Below are 15,400 nucleotides of genomic sequence, written 5' to 3'. Positions count from 1 at the left end.
CTGAAATGTGTGCATGAATGCATAGGCTAAGTCGAGATTTGATTTTTGTAAGGCTGACTCACTCTGGGTCCAGGATTTCCAGCTTCTCCTCTGGGTCCTGGGGCACCGTTTGGTCCAGCCGGACCCTAGTTGAGAAGACACAAAAAGGCAATTGTGGTGATGGGACATTGTCATTTGAATTTTTAAATGTGCCAGCAGCGCCCCAAATGATCATTTCAAAGCAAAATAGTTGACGTCCCCTACAATTTTTAGAATGGCTCCTTGAGAAAGAGCAGAAGCGCCTCCCCACAATTTTGTGTTGATTGATTCAACTGGTGCCAGGGGCTTTCCAAAAAGCACTAGTGAGGGAATTCACCCAAAGTGGCTGCTTCAACCCAAAATGTCTGACTTCCTGTTCAGTTTATGGCCTCATGTTAAACATTTGCAAAGAGGACTTACTCTTGATCCTCCGATTCCAGTTTCCCCCATCACACCGTCAACTCCAGGCGGTCCCGGCTTCCCCTTTTTGGGCAACAGCAGCATTTTAGAATCAGGTGACATTACCCTTGTCGTTTCATGCCCCCCCCACCCCACCCCCCCCCCAAAAAAAAGGAGAACGACTTACAGCTGGTCCTGGCGCACCTCGTCTCCCATCCGGTCCCTAATGAAAACATGGGGATACTAAATACAAAATGGCCACATGGCAAAAGCAATCCGTGGTTGAAGGCGTTACCCTTCTTCCTGGTTCTCCAGCTGCTCCCTTGTTTCCGTCCTCGCCGGGCTCGCCCTAATGGTCAACAACAAAGTCAAGATGTCCTACAGACAATATGGATCAAATACATTCCAAACCAATGACAGCACGTTTATGTAGCAACACAAGTGGGGGAGTGTACTGAGAATTTTTCCCCATGTACTTATAATGAATTACATTTCTTATTTAATACATTTTAATATACTGTATGCTAGTATGGCATTACCGCTGGTCCCGCGTCACCGGGGTCTCCTTTTGGTCCAGCTTGGTTATTATCCACTCCACTTGTACCCTATTAGGACAGAATTATCCAAATCAATAGCCAGAACAAACCTCATTTGAATGGTTACATCAGTAGATGTCGACGAAACTCACAGAGTCTCCTCTCATTCCCCTTTCGCCTCTGTCTCCCGCTTGGCCTTTGATGCCTTTAGGACCCTTGAAGATTCAAACACATCAAGTCAGCTGAGAAAATATTGCCTGGGTAATGATAATCCGAAGAAAAATTCCATGGCTCACTCTACTGCCAGAATGTCCTCTGTCTCCCGAGGGCCCAGCCACTCCAGCTTTGCCCTAAAAAGTTGCAAATTTATTCAAGTCTATCCATAAGAAAAAAAAAATGGTTACGTTTTAGGACATCATTACCTCTTCACCATTAATTCCATCTAGGCCAATTTCTCCAGATTCACCCTGCAACAAGTAAGCATTCGTTTAGCATTTTACATATAGTTGAGTCTGACAATATGAATTTGAAAAAGAAATGAAATCACCTTTTCTCCAGAATATCCTCGAGAACCCTGAGAAAAGTGTCGGAAATCATAGTTAGCAAAAAGATTCAAGAGTTTTTATTCGCCATGTTTGAGCGTGCCAAACAAGGAATTAAAAGACTTCTTTTTGTATATAAGGCCCTTGGAGACCATTCCATCAAACGTTCACTGACAATTGTCAGTCGGCCGCAAAACAGCATGTAGGCCGAAACCTAATGACGATAACGCCATTTCCTAATTCACCATAAATATGTCCAAGTGATCATTCCCCTCACCTTGAAACCTCTCTGCCCAGGACATCCCTGGAAGCCCTGAGTTCCATTCACACCAGGAGGACCTCGCTCTCCCTGTATTTGCCACAAAAATGTTAACACGTGACAATAAAGAAATCACAAGAACCAAATGACTGCAAACAAATGCAGTTTACAAGTCTAGTAAGGGTTCGGTCAGAAAAGGACCACAGATAAGCTTACCGGTCCGCCCTCATCACCAGGATGTCCTTGGCTTCCTGCGCCACCCGGACGACCCTAAAACAACAAGACTAAATGATCAGATTTCTTACTTCCTCTTTGAAGATGTTCTGATCTTGGCTTTTGACCCATACCTTGGTCCCTGAAATTCCAATGGAGCCTCGGTCTCCCCTTGTGCCTGTACATTTGCAGGGCACTCCACAGCACTTCCTCTCTGCAATATTGTCCTTCGAAACAGTAAGGAAAGTCCATGTTAGTGCATTTACAGTATTTTGTATTATTCTGCATATTGAAAGTGTCCACATACCAGTTCCTCCATTAGCTCGTAGTCCAAGTCCAAGACGTTAAGTCGTAGGGGTCTGGTGTACCTAAAGCCACGGCCAAATTCCAACAATGCAGCATCTTCAAACCTGGGCACGCGTTCCAGGCCGACCAGGATCAAACCGTTGACTCCTGATTGGAATGGGATTGAAAAAAAATCTTTTCAAAAATGATCCTTTCACATCATTTAAACACATTTAAACTCATCCTATGGCAGGTGTGTGTTAGTATCAAAGCGTAAGCAGTTCTTTGGTGTGTTCATTTGGAAGGGTAATAGTCACCCGATTGGCGTAGCTCCTCAATTCGCCTTTTCATTTCAGGATAGGGTGCATCGATACCATCAGTCAGATGAATAACAACCTAGAATAAAAAGATTACACTCAAATATCATCGTGTCAAGGAGTCGAACTTCTGTGGGCGGACATCCTGTTCATAAACAAATCCGTTTATGAACAAGACCTCGATTCACAAACTCAGTTTATGTTATATTTCTTGGTAATGGAGCTGGAACGGAATAATTGCATCTCCCATTACGTAAAAGGGAAAAATGACTGGCTCGTGACCGAGTCTCTGAAGGAATGAAATTTGTGAACAAAGCGTTGACTGTACCTAGAATGACCAAGGCAAGTGTGTCTCGTAAACCCACCTTGACGGCATCATCTTGTCTGTTTCGGAATCTGTCGGTGTAAGCCGAGATGGTCTTGCCAGTGAGAACAAAGGGGCCACGATTGCGAAGGCCTCTAAAGGCCTCCATTAACTTGTTGGGATTGTCTGAGAAGTCCACCTGGATAGGCTGCCCGGTGGAGTCGATGGCGAGCATGCCAATTTGAATGGAGGGAATTTGCCCCGCGGAGCAACTGATGGTCGACATTTTGGCGATCCTCTGTAGAATTGTGCCCATTTTGATCAGGAGATTGGTTTGGGCACTGAAGATATTCTGGGCAGAAATGTCGAAGCCCACCAACACCTCGAGGTTGCAGGCTTGAAAAAGAGAACCATTTTTAAAAACGGTTTTACTGTGCGGCGGCCGACTTATCCATCCATTGAGCTATTCAACGATCAGAATTGTGACAAAACAATGCCCTAACATTTCTTACCTCTGGGAGTTTCTTGTACACCAACGCACAACTTGCCCTTCACTTCGTCATCTAACGTGCCCAGGATTTGCTCATTGAGTTCGGAGAGCTCCTGGTAGGTTCTGGCTCTGGCCACAGTGGAGGAGTCACTGGCGAGGGTCTCTAGCTCATTCTCCATGTCACCCACCCCAACAGCAAAGACTCGCACGCCGCTGTTCTTTAAGCCAAGTGCAGCTGATTTGGCGTCATCAGATGACGGCCCTCCTTGGATGAGCATGAGGATCTGAGGAGTGCCTTCATCTTTTCTGCTGCCCTTCGGTTTGGAAAACTGAACATTTTGAATGTGTCGAATGGCTGCCCCCGTGTTGCTTCTACGTCCCCCTTTATAATCTGCACTCTCTATGGCACTAACAATGTTTGGTTTGTTATTGTGGGTGTTGAGGTAGAACACATCCGACACGTCGGTGCCATAATGCGCCAGTCCAATCCGCAGGTTGTCTCTGTCAGTGTAGAACAGGTCAACGAGTTCGGCGACAAACGCCATCACTTTATTGAAATTTTCTCTGCCCAGGTTTATGGAGCCATCCACCAAAAACACAATATCAGCCTTCTTAGATTCAGGTAGTCCTTGTGCTGGGAAGAATTAGAGAAGGAAAAATGTGTCATTAGTTATTCTAGCAGCTCGATCATAGACTGGTCATAGTCATTTCCATGACACTCACTGGGAATCTCTTCTGGGGTGGGGTCAACAGGGAGGGTCCCCCTCAGTCTCGCAACAAGTCTGTCGTTGATTTCCGGCAGGCCAGGGAATGTACGAACCTGAAGGACATCTTCTGGTGACTTAGCAATTTGGGCAAGTTGCCTTGTGTCTGCCCCACTTGCTCCAATACCAATACAGTTGACTCTGGATCCCTTTAGCAAAGGTCCATAGAGAGACACATCTTGTGGGGAACGTCCTCCTGTGAGAACTACAAGATGCTGGGAGGCTTCCACTGGACGAACACCGGCAGAGGGCTTTAACTCATTCTGTATGACATATTCAATTGCATCAGCTAGGTTGGAAGAGCGGCCGCCCATTTGACGTAACTTTCTGACGGCCGTGATAACGTCTGTCTTGGCGCCATGCGAATTGAGCGAGAACTCTGGTTTGACTCCGTCGGCGTACTGGACAAGGCCCACACGCACTTGGTCAGGTCGCACGTCAAGTTGTTTGACGAGGTTCAATATGAAGTCACGAATGTGAGCGATACCCGTGACGCCTGTGTTGTCTGAGCCATCAATAAGGAAAACGATGTCCTTTCGACCAACATCTAAGACATCTGGAAAGAGGAATAAAACAAGCATTCTTAGTCACTTGCGGACGCAAAGTTAATTAAACATTGACATCTTACCGAAGACCTCATCTGGAGGGCGATAGCTTCCGATGATATCCGACGCAGACATTGTTTTGACTGAATCAATGAGCTGCTGCTCAACGGCCGGAAGCTGCTGGAAACTTTCAACTGTGTATGCAAGTTCAGGCTTCAGGGAAATTTTCCTCAGCTCATCAATGTCTGAATTCCTTGAACCAATGGCAATAGGTGCAACGTGGCTTCTCTTAAGTTGGTCCGCTGGAGCTGTAACATCATCTGCAGAGGTTCCACCGGTAACTACAATCAAAAACTGAGGCACTCCGTCTTCTATGCGGCTTCCTGCGGACCTCTGGTAGATGTTTCGGGAGACCCACTCAAGAGCTTGACCTGTGTTCAAGCGGCTTCCTCCTCTGCTTCGAAGTTGCGTCACAGCCTGGCGTACTTCGTTTTTGGTGGAATATTCATTCAAGAGAAATTCTACCTTTGTGTCGTCGCTATACTGTACAACTGAAACTCTGACTTTATCCAGTCCAACATCCAACTTCTCCACCACTCTTTTGATCATTTCACGGATGGAAGGGAAGTCATTTCGTGCTGTACTTGAACCGTCGATGAGAAACACAACATCCCTCTTTTCTCCACCTGTACTTGGTACAATTTCTGGACAAAAGAAATTCAAGAAACCAAGGTATAATTGGCAATACATTTTGTAACAAGCTAAATAACAATATACAGTTGACCTCCGCATACTTATGGTTTGGCACTCGCAGATTTGTCTATTGACAAACCTTTTAAAAATCCAATATAGGTAATGTTTATCAGCCTTTTTTAAAGATTTGTTTGGCTTTGGAAAAAAAAAAAGGCCATCAATTACACGCCAGCTTTCACTGTTTGAGGGCTATTATAGAATAGCAATTAGTGGTGGTCCACTGTATAACAACACAGCATGATAATCTTATCTGATAATTTCATATGAGTGCAGCAAAATATGTAACTACCTTCAATGACAGGGAATTGTGGGACGATCCTGGCAATGTCATCATCGGATAACTCAGTAAGCGTATTGATTACGTTTTGTTGGACTGTATCCAAGCTTGGGAGATCATCTACAGTGAAAGCAAAGTTGGGCACAAAGGACACGATTTGCAAGTCTTTAGGCTTCACATCCCTGGTTCCAATGCTGAAAGGAATGACCCTCGATCGCTTGAGGGTGCTTGCTGGACGATTGATGTCATCTGTTGGAGACCCGCTGGAGACAACAACCAACAACTGTGGTACACCTTCTTGTTTCCTGCTACCTCGTGCAGCTGTCAGCATATCATCATTGACAAACTGTAAAGCCTGACCCAGGTTACGCTGTCTTCCTCCCCGCTGCCTTAATCCCCTGACAGTATTCAAGACTTCTTCTTTGGTTGTATGCGTGTTCAGATACATGTCAGGATGTGCGTAATCGCCAAACTGAACCACGCCGATTCGGATCTTATTTTCGCCCACTTTCAGATTCTCAACAACTCTACGTATGAACTCCTGGATGATAGGGAAATCTCTTCCAACGCCATCAGATCCGTCGACGAGGAAGATGATGTCTCTCCGGGGGCCTTGTGACTCGGCTAAGGAAAGAGGAAAATGGGAATTGAGTTTGTTTTTTCCGAGTGAGAATTACAGGTTCAAGTCATTAGGAAAATGCTTACAATATGCCCGCACATGGAATAAGAAAAAAACAAAAAACTCATATTTCAACAGACCAAGATTCAGGATTCTTTGGAAAGATACAAGCGAAGTAAACTTTAACCTAAACTAAAAGGAAAGGTATGGGGAGGGATCTTTTTTAAATAGCATCATAGAATTTCTTCAAACATTAATTCAAAAAGAGGGAATTGTTTATATTATATTGTTTTATTTCATTTATTTGCAGTATACCCATCCTATTAAAGAACTGCAGTGGGGGGAGGGGTTTGTTTGGGATGAGGATCTTGCTTACCAGTTACTGATGGTCTCAAGGACACAGCACTTAAAAACCTGTTCATTACAGAGGGGAGGTCAGTGAATTCAGGCACCGATAGCGCATATCGGGGGTCGTGGGCTATCTTCTGCAGCTCTCCGCTATCGGAGTTCCTGCTTCCGATGGCAAAGATCAGCACTCCCAGCTTTTTGAGAGCAGAAGCTGGCGCATCCACGCTGTCAAAAGACCTTCCGCCGCTCAGCAGGATTAGGACCTGCGGGGCGCCTTGGAGGCGTCTGCTGCCGGCAGAGGCTGTGAAGACATTGTCCCTCAAGTACTGGAGAGCTGCTCCGGTGTTGAGGGGTCTTCCGCCTCTGTGCCTCAGCCCTCTGACAATGTCAAGGATCTCGCCCTTTGTGGTGTATGTGTTCAGATAGAACTGGACAGCCGCATCTCTGCTGTACTGAACCAGGGAGACGCGATCTTTGTCGTCATCCAAACTCAGTGTCTCTACGACCCTTTGGACAAAGTCCCTCATAGCTGGGAACGAGTTTCTTGTGGCGTCAGAGCCGTCCAACAAGAAAACCACATCCCTTCCTCTCGGTCTTTCCGCTGCGGTAAACAAAACATAAGACGTATTAGGGTTACCCCAAAGACTACCACCCACCCGCAGATTGATTGGGCATTGGTCATCTCTTTGCGCATTTGAATAACAGTCAACTTGTCACGTGTTCTCTGGCTTGCTTACCGGTCACGGTCGGTGTCATGGGCGTGGCTCTGAGTACCCTGTTTATTACCGAGGCCAGCTGTTCTTGGACACCGGGGAGGTCAGTGAGCTCAGACACTGCTAGAGCGTGACTCGGGTCATGGGCTATCTTTTGCAGCTCGCTGCTGTCAGAGTTCTGTGTTCCAATGCTGATGGTAAAGACGCCCTGCTGTTTGAGAGCAGAGGCTGGCGCAGCAACGCTGTCAGAAGAGCGGCCGCCATTCAGCAGGATCAAGATCTGCGGAACACCTTGCGAGCGCCTGCTCCCTGAGGAGTTTGTAAAGACGTTGTCCCTGACATATTGGAGGGCGGCCCCAGTGTTGAGGGGTCGGCCTCCTCTGTGTCTGAGTCCCCTGAGCGCATTCACAACATCCTCTCTTGCGGTGTACGTGTTCAGATAGAAACTGGTCTCTGGATCTCTGCTGTACTGGACCACAGAGACACGGTCTTTGTTTACGCCCACATTGAGTTTCTCCACCAGTTGCTCGACAAAATTGCGCATGGCGGGGAAGCCGTTCCTTGTTCCGTCGGAACCGTCCAGAAGGAACACAATATCCTTTTTGGCTTCAGCTGAGAAAAGACGGGAGGACAAATGATAAAGAGAACCTTTGCAAAACTCTAGCTAGCCGACTACCCTTATGGGGGGGGCGGACTGACGGACGGACGGACACAGCTGCCTGGGACCCACACCCAGTGAGTGCTAGCAGTGCTTGTACACGTACCAATGACTGATGGCGTTTCTGGGGTGACGTCAATCACCACAGCCTCCACGGAGGACTGAAGCTGTTGTTGGACACTGGGGAGGTCAGTGAATTCAGGCACCGATAGCGCATATCGGGGGTCGTGGGCTATCTTCTGCAGCTCTCCGCTATCGGAGCTCCTGCTTCCGATGGCAAAGATCAGCACTCCCAGCTTTTTGAGAGCAGAAGCTGGCGCATCCACGCTGTCAAAAGACCTTCCGCCGCTCAGCAGGATTAGGACCTGCGGGGCGCCTTGGAGGCGTCTGCTGCCGGCAGAGGCTGTGAAGACATTGTCCCTCAAGTACTGGAGAGCTGCTCCGGTGTTGAGGGGTCTTCCGCCTCTGTGCCTCAGCCCTCTGACAATGTCAAGGATCTCGCCCTTTGTGGTGTATGTGTTCAGATAGAACTGGACAGCCGCATCTCTGCTGTACTGAACCAGGGAGACGCGATCTTTGTCGTCATCCAAACTCAGTGTCTCTACGACCCTTTGGACAAAGTCCCTCATAGCTGGGAACGAGTTTCTTGTGGCGTCAGAGCCGTCCAACAAGAAAACCACATCCCTTCCTCTCGGTCTTTCCGCTGCGGTAAACAAAACATAAGACGTATTAGGGTTACCCCAAAGACTACCACCCACCCGCAGATTGATTGGGCATTGGTCATCTCTTTGCGCATTTGAATAACAGTCAACTTGTCACGTGTTCTCTGGCTTGCTTACCGGTCACGGTCGGTGTCATGGGCGTGGCTCTGAGTACCCTGTTTATTACCGAGGCCAGCTGTTCTTGGACACCGGGGAGGTCAGTGAGCTCAGACACTGCTAGAGCGTGACTCGGGTCATGGGCTATCTTTTGCAGCTCGCTGCTGTCAGAGTTCTGTGTTCCAATGCTGATGGTAAAGACGCCCTGCTGTTTGAGAGCAGAGGCTGGCGCAGCAACGCTGTCAGAAGAGCGGCCGCCATTCAGCAGGATCAAGATCTGCGGAACACCTTGCGAGCGCCTGCTCCCTGAGGAGTTTGTAAAGACGTTGTCCCTGACATATTGGAGGGCGGCCCCAGTGTTGAGGGGTCGGCCTCCTCTGTGTCTGAGTCCCCTGAGCGCATTCACAACATCCTCTCTTGCGGTGTACGTGTTCAGATAGAAACTGGTCTCTGGATCTCTGCTGTACTGGACCACAGAGACACGGTCTTTGTTTACGCCCACATTGAGTTTCTCCACCAGTTGCTCGACAAAATTGCGCATGGCGGGGAAGCCGTTCCTTGTTCCGTCGGAACCGTCCAGAAGGAACACAATATCCTTTTTGGCTTCAGCTGAGAAAAGACGGGAGGACAAATGATAAAGAGAACCTTTGCAAAACTCTAGCTAGCCGACTACCCTTATGGGGGGGGCGGACTGACGGACGGACGGACACAGCTGCCTGGGACCCACACCCAGTGAGTGCTAGCAGTGCTTGTACACGTACCAATGACTGATGGCGTTTCTGGGGTGACGTCAATCACCACAGCCTCCACGGAGGACTGAAGCTGTTGTTGGACACTGGGGAGGTCAGTGAATTCAGGCACCGATAGCGCATATCGGGGGTCGTGGGCTATCTTCTGCAGCTCTCCGCTATCGGAGCTCCTGCTTCCGATGGCAAAGATCAGCACTCCCAGCTTTTTGAGAGCAGAAGCTGGCGCATCCACGCTGTCAAAAGACCTTCCGCCGCTCAGCAGGATTAGGACCTGCGGGGCGCCTTGGAGGCGTCTGCTGCCGGCAGAGGCTGTGAAGACATTGTCCCTCAAGTACTGGAGAGCTGCTCCGGTGTTGAGGGGTCTTCCGCCTCTGTGCCTCAGCCCTCTGACAATGTCAAGGATCTCGCCCTTTGTGGTGTATGTGTTCAGATAGAACTGGACAGCCGCATCTCTGCTGTACTGAACCAGGGAGACGCGATCTTTGTCGTCATCCAAACTCAGTGTCTCTACGACCCTTTGGACAAAGTCCCTCATAGCTGGGAACGAGTTTCTTGTGGCGTCAGAGCCGTCCAACAAGAAAACCACATCCCTTCCTCTCGGTCTTTCCGCTGCGGTAAACAAAACATAAGACGTATTAGGGTTACCCCAAAGACTACCACCCACCCGCAGATTGATTGGGCATTGGTCATCTCTTTGCGCATTTGAATAACAGTCAACTTGTCACGTGTTCTCTGGCTTGCTTACCGGTCACGGTCGGTGTCATGGGCGTGGCTCTGAGTACCCTGTTTATTACCGAGGCCAGCTGTTCTTGGACACCGGGGAGGTCAGTGAGCTCAGACACTGCTAGAGCGTGACTCGGGTCATGGGCTATCTTTTGCAGCTCGCTGCTGTCAGAGTTCTGTGTTCCAATGCTGATGGTAAAGACGCCCTGCTGTTTGAGAGCAGAGGCTGGCGCAGCAACGCTGTCAGAAGAGCGGCCGCCATTCAGCAGGATCAAGATCTGCGGAACACCTTGCGAGCGCCTGCTCCCTGAGGAGTTTGTAAAGACGTTGTCCCTGACATATTGGAGGGCGGCCCCAGTGTTGAGGGGTCGGCCTCCTCTGTGTCTGAGTCCCCTGAGCGCATTCACAACATCCTCTCTTGCGGTGTACGTGTTCAGATAGAAACTGGTCTCTGGATCTCTGCTGTACTGGACCACAGAGACACGGTCTTTGTTTACGCCCACATTGAGTTTCTCCACCAGTTGCTCGACAAAATTGCGCATGGCGGGGAAGCCGTTCCTTGTTCCGTCGGAACCGTCCAGAAGGAACACAATATCCTTTTTGGCTTCAGCTGAGAAAAGACGGGAGGACAAATGATAAAGAGAACCTTTGCAAAACTCTAGCTAGCCGACTACCCTTATGGGGGGGGCGGACTGACGGACGGACGGACACAGCTGCCTGGGACCCACACCCAGTGAGTGCTAGCAGTGCTTGTACACGTACCAATGACTGATGGCGTTTCTGGGGTGACGTCAATCACCACAGCCTCCACGGAGGACTGAAGCTGTTGTTGGACACTGGGGAGGTCAGTGAATTCAGGCACCGATAGCGCATATCGGGGGTCGTGGGCTATCTTCTGCAGCTCTCCGCTATCGGAGCTCCTGCTTCCGATGGCAAAGATCAGCACTCCCAGCTTTTTGAGAGCAGAAGCTGGCGCATCCACGCTGTCAAAAGACCTTCCGCCGCTCAGCAGGATTAGGACCTGCGGGGCGCCTTGGAGGCGTCTGCTGCCGGCAGAGGCTGTGAAGACATTGTCCCTCAAGTACTGGAGAGCTGCTCCGGTGTTGAGGGGTCTTCCGCCTCTGTGCCTCAGCCCTCTGACAATGTCAAGGATCTCGCCCTTTGTGGTGTATGTGTTCAGATAGAACTGGACAGCCGCATCTCTGCTGTACTGAACCAGGGAGACGCGATCTTTGTCGTCATCCAAACTCAGTGTCTCTACGACCCTTTGGACAAAGTCCCTCATAGCTGGGAACGAGTTTCTTGTGGCGTCAGAGCCGTCCAACAAGAAAACCACGTCCCTTCCTCTCGGTCTTTCCGCTGCGGTAAACAAAACATAAGACGTATTAGGGTTACCCCAAAGACTACCACCCACCCGCAGATTGATTGGGCATTGGTCATCTCTTTGCGCATTTGAATAACAGTCAACTTGTCACGTGTTCTCTGGCTTGCTTACCGGTCACGGTCGGTGTCATGGGCGTGGCTCTGAGTACCCTGTTTATTACCGAGGCCAGCTGTTCTTGGACACCGGGGAGGTCAGTGAGCTCAGACACTGCTAGAGCGTGACTCGGGTCATGGGCTATCTTTTGCAGCTCGCTGCTGTCAGAGTTCTGTGTTCCAATGCTGATGGTAAAGACGCCCTGCTGTTTGAGAGCAGAGGCTGGCGCAGCAACGCTGTCAGAAGAGCGGCCGCCATTCAGCAGGATCAAGATCTGCGGAACACCTTGCGAGCGCCTGCTCCCTGAGGAGTTTGTAAAGACGTTGTCCCTGACATATTGGAGGGCGGCCCCAGTGTTGAGGGGTCGGCCTCCTCTGTGTCTGAGTCCCCTGAGCGCATTCACAACATCCTCTCTTGCGGTGTACGTGTTCAGATAGAAACTGGTCTCTGGATCTCTGCTGTACTGGACCACAGAGACACGGTCTTTGTTTACGCCCACATTGAGTTTCTCCACCAGTTGCTCGACAAAATTGCGCATGGCGGGGAAGCCGTTCCTTGTTCCGTCGGAACCGTCCAGAAGGAACACAATATCCTTTTTGGCTTCAGCTGAGAAAAGACGGGAGGACAAATGATAAAGAGAACCTTTGCAAAACTCTAGCTAGCCGACTACCCTTATGGGGGGGGCGGACTGACGGACGGACGGACACAGCTGCCTGGGACCCACACCCAGTGAGTGCTAGCAGTGCTTGTACACGTACCAATGACTGATGGCGTTTCTGGGGTGACGTCAATCACCACAGCCTCCACGGAGGACTGAAGCTGTTGTTGGACACTGGGGAGGTCAGTGAATTCAGGCACCGATAGCGCATATCGGGGGTCGTGGGCTATCTTCTGCAGCTCTCCGCTATCGGAGCTCCTGCTTCCGATGGCAAAGATCAGCACTCCCAGCTTTTTGAGAGCAGAAGCTGGCGCATCCACGCTGTCAAAAGACCTTCCGCCGCTCAGCAGGATTAGGACCTGCGGGGCGCCTTGGAGGCGTCTGCTGCCGGCAGAGGCTGTGAAGACATTGTCCCTCAAGTACTGGAGAGCTGCTCCGGTGTTGAGGGGTCTTCCGCCTCTGTGCCTCAGCCCTCTGACAATGTCAAGGATCTCGCCCTTTGTGGTGTATGTGTTCAGATAGAACTGGACAGCCGCATCTCTGCTGTACTGAACCAGGGAGACGCGATCTTTGTCGTCATCCAAACTCAGTGTCTCTACGACCCTTTGGACAAAGTCCCTCATAGCTGGGAACGAGTTTCTTGTGGCGTCAGAGCCGTCCAACAAGAAAACCACATCCCTTCCTCTCGGTCTTTCCGCTGCGGTAAACAAAACATAAGACGTATTAGGGTTACCCCAAAGACTACCACCCACCCGCAGATTGATTGGGCATTGGTCATCTCTTTGCGCATTTGAATAACAGTCAACTTGTCACGTGTTCTCTGGCTTGCTTACCGGTCACGGTCGGTGTCATGGGCGTGGCTCTGAGTACCCTGTTTATTACCGAGGCCAGCTGTTCTTGGACACCGGGGAGGTCAGTGAGCTCAGACACTGCTAGAGCGTGACTCGGGTCATGGGCTATCTTTTGCAGCTCGCTGCTGTCAGAGTTCTGTGTTCCAATGCTGATGGTAAAGACGCCCTGCTGTTTGAGAGCAGAGGCTGGCGCAGCAACGCTGTCAGAAGAGCGGCCGCCATTCAGCAGGATCAAGATCTGCGGAACACCTTGCGAGCGCCTGCTCCCTGAGGAGTTTGTAAAGACGTTGTCCCTGACATATTGGAGGGCGGCCCCAGTGTTGAGGGGTCGGCCTCCTCTGTGTCTGAGTCCCCTGAGCGCATTCACAACATCCTCTCTTGCGGTGTACGTGTTCAGATAGAAACTGGTCTCTGGATCTCTGCTGTACTGGACCACAGAGACACGGTCTTTGTTTACGCCCACATTGAGTTTCTCCACCAGTTGCTCGACAAAATTGCGCATGGCGGGGAAGCCGTTCCTTGTTCCGTCGGAACCGTCCAGAAGGAACACAATATCCTTTTTGGCTTCAGCTGAGAAAAGACGGGAGGACAAATGATAAAGAGAACCTTTGCAAAACTCTAGCTAGCCGACTACCCTTATGGGGGGGGCGGACTGACGGACGGACGGACACAGCTGCCTGGGACCCACACCCAGTGAGTGCTAGCAGTGCTTGTACACGTACCAATGACTGATGGCGTTTCTGGGGTGACGTCAATCACCACAGCCTCCACGGAGGACTGAAGCTGTTGTTGGACACTGGGGAGGTCAGTGAATTCAGGCACCGATAGCGCATATCGGGGGTCGTGGGCTATCTTCTGCAGCTCTCCGCTATCGGAGCTCCTGCTTCCGATGGCAAAGATCAGCACTCCCAGCTTTTTGAGAGCAGAAGCTGGCGCATCCACGCTGTCAAAAGACCTTCCGCCGCTCAGCAGGATTAGGACCTGCGGGGCGCCTTGGAGGCGTCTGCTGCCGGCAGAGGCTGTGAAGACATTGTCCCTCAAGTACTGGAGAGCTGCTCCGGTGTTGAGGGGTCTTCCGCCTCTGTGCCTCAGCCCTCTGACAATGTCAAGGATCTCGCCCTTTGTGGTGTATGTGTTCAGATAGAACTGGACAGCCGCATCTCTGCTGTACTGAACCAGGGAGACGCGATCTTTGTCGTCATCCAAACTCAGTGTCTCTACGACCCTTTGGACAAAGTCCCTCATAGCTGGGAACGAGTTTCTTGTGGCGTCAGAGCCGTCCAACAAGAAAACCACATCCCTTCCTCTCGGTCTTTCCGCTGCGGTAAACAAAACATAAGACGTATTAGGGTTACCCCAAAGACTACCACCCACCCGCAGATTGATTGGGCATTGGTCATCTCTTTGCGCATTTGAATAACAGTCAACTTGTCACGTGTTCTCTGGCTTGCTTACCGGTCACGGTCGGTGTCATGGGCGTGGCTCTGAGTACCCTGTTTATTACCGAGGCCAGCTGTTCTTGGACACCGGGGAGGTCAGTGAGCTCAGACACTGCTAGAGCGTGACTCGGGTCATGGGCTATCTTTTGCAGCTCGCTGCTGTCAGAGTTCTGTGTTCCAATGCTGATGGTAAAGACGCCCTGCTGTTTGAGAGCAGAGGCTGGCGCAGCAACGCTGTCAGAAGAGCGGCCGCCATTCAGCAGGATCAAGATCTGCGGAACACCTTGCGAGCGCCTGCTCCCTGAGGAGTTTGTAAAGACGTTGTCCCTGACATATTGGAGGGCGGCCCCAGTGTTGAGGGGTCGGCCTCCTCTGTGTCTGAGTCCCCTGAGCGCATTCACAACATCCTCTCTTGCGGTGTACGTGTTCAGATAGAAACTGGTCTCTGGATCTCTGCTGTACTGGACCACAGAGACACGGTCTTTGTTTACGCCCACATTGAGTTTCTCCACCAGTTGCTCGACAAAATTGCGCATGGCGGGGAAGCCGTTCCTTGTTCCGTCGGAACCGTCCAGAAGGAACACAATATCCTTTTTGGCTTCAGCTGAGAAAAGACGGGAGGACAAATGATAAAGAGAACCTTTG

At 50.4% G+C, this 15,400-nt stretch overlaps 4 protein-coding genes across 7 annotated transcripts in view; 1 reads left to right on the top strand and 3 right to left on the bottom strand.

Annotated features, from left to right (window-relative positions):
- mlphb (melanophilin b) overlaps positions 1–15,400 on the top strand; it is a 58,726-nt gene that overhangs the window by 9,178 nt on the left and 34,148 nt on the right. The window lies entirely within an intron of this gene.
- Positions 1–15,400, bottom strand: part of col6a3 (collagen, type VI, alpha 3) — a 39,276-nt gene that overhangs the window by 5,417 nt on the left and 18,459 nt on the right. Inside the window, exons 19-45 of the mRNA XM_085919820.1 lie at positions 14,772–15,359; positions 14,039–14,635; positions 13,299–13,886; positions 12,566–13,162; positions 11,826–12,413; positions 11,093–11,689; positions 10,353–10,940; positions 6,698–7,270; positions 5,715–6,326; positions 4,756–5,376; positions 4,087–4,683; positions 3,386–3,997; positions 2,935–3,269; positions 2,570–2,648; positions 2,275–2,420; positions 2,102–2,194; positions 1,971–2,024; positions 1,773–1,844; positions 1,501–1,527; positions 1,376–1,420; positions 1,250–1,303; positions 1,106–1,168; positions 957–1,022; positions 713–766; positions 605–640; positions 439–501; positions 63–125 (exon numbers count right to left, since the gene is read on the bottom strand). Coding sequence (XP_085775946.1) covers positions 63–125; positions 439–501; positions 605–640; positions 713–766; positions 957–1,022; positions 1,106–1,168; positions 1,250–1,303; positions 1,376–1,420; positions 1,501–1,527; positions 1,773–1,844; positions 1,971–2,024; positions 2,102–2,194; positions 2,275–2,420; positions 2,570–2,648; positions 2,935–3,269; positions 3,386–3,997; positions 4,087–4,683; positions 4,756–5,376; positions 5,715–6,326; positions 6,698–7,270; positions 10,353–10,940; positions 11,093–11,689; positions 11,826–12,413; positions 12,566–13,162; positions 13,299–13,886; positions 14,039–14,635; positions 14,772–15,359 — 8,408 coding nt within the window. The remainder of the gene's footprint in view (positions 1–62; positions 126–438; positions 502–604; positions 641–712; positions 767–956; positions 1,023–1,105; positions 1,169–1,249; positions 1,304–1,375; positions 1,421–1,500; positions 1,528–1,772; positions 1,845–1,970; positions 2,025–2,101; positions 2,195–2,274; positions 2,421–2,569; positions 2,649–2,934; positions 3,270–3,385; positions 3,998–4,086; positions 4,684–4,755; positions 5,377–5,714; positions 6,327–6,697; positions 7,271–10,352; positions 10,941–11,092; positions 11,690–11,825; positions 12,414–12,565; positions 13,163–13,298; positions 13,887–14,038; positions 14,636–14,771; positions 15,360–15,400) is intronic.
- On the bottom strand, positions 7,226–8,044 carry LOC147051375 (collagen alpha-1(XII) chain-like). The gene has a single exon (XM_085919819.1). The coding sequence runs from the start codon at positions 7,924–7,926 to the stop codon at positions 7,375–7,377; it is 552 nt and encodes a 183-aa protein (XP_085775945.1). The 5' UTR covers positions 7,927–8,044; the 3' UTR covers positions 7,226–7,374.
- Positions 7,927–9,517, bottom strand: LOC147051374 (collagen alpha-3(VI) chain-like). Its single transcript, XM_085919818.1, has 2 exons — positions 8,880–9,517; positions 7,927–8,743 (listed from the first exon to the last, which is right to left on the bottom strand). Exons 1-2 carry the CDS (start codon positions 9,397–9,399, stop codon positions 8,061–8,063), a joined length of 1,203 nt encoding a protein of 400 aa, XP_085775944.1. The 5' UTR covers positions 9,400–9,517; the 3' UTR covers positions 7,927–8,060.

This window comes from Syngnathus leptorhynchus, chromosome 9 (genome assembly GCF_054491065.1).
Source record: "Syngnathus leptorhynchus isolate UIUO chromosome 9, UIUO_Slep, whole genome shotgun sequence".
In the NCBI taxonomy this organism is placed as follows: domain Eukaryota; kingdom Metazoa; phylum Chordata; class Actinopteri; order Syngnathiformes; family Syngnathidae; genus Syngnathus; species Syngnathus leptorhynchus.
Note: the sequence above shows the minus strand (reverse complement) of the source record. Positions and strands in the feature narration are given on the sequence as shown.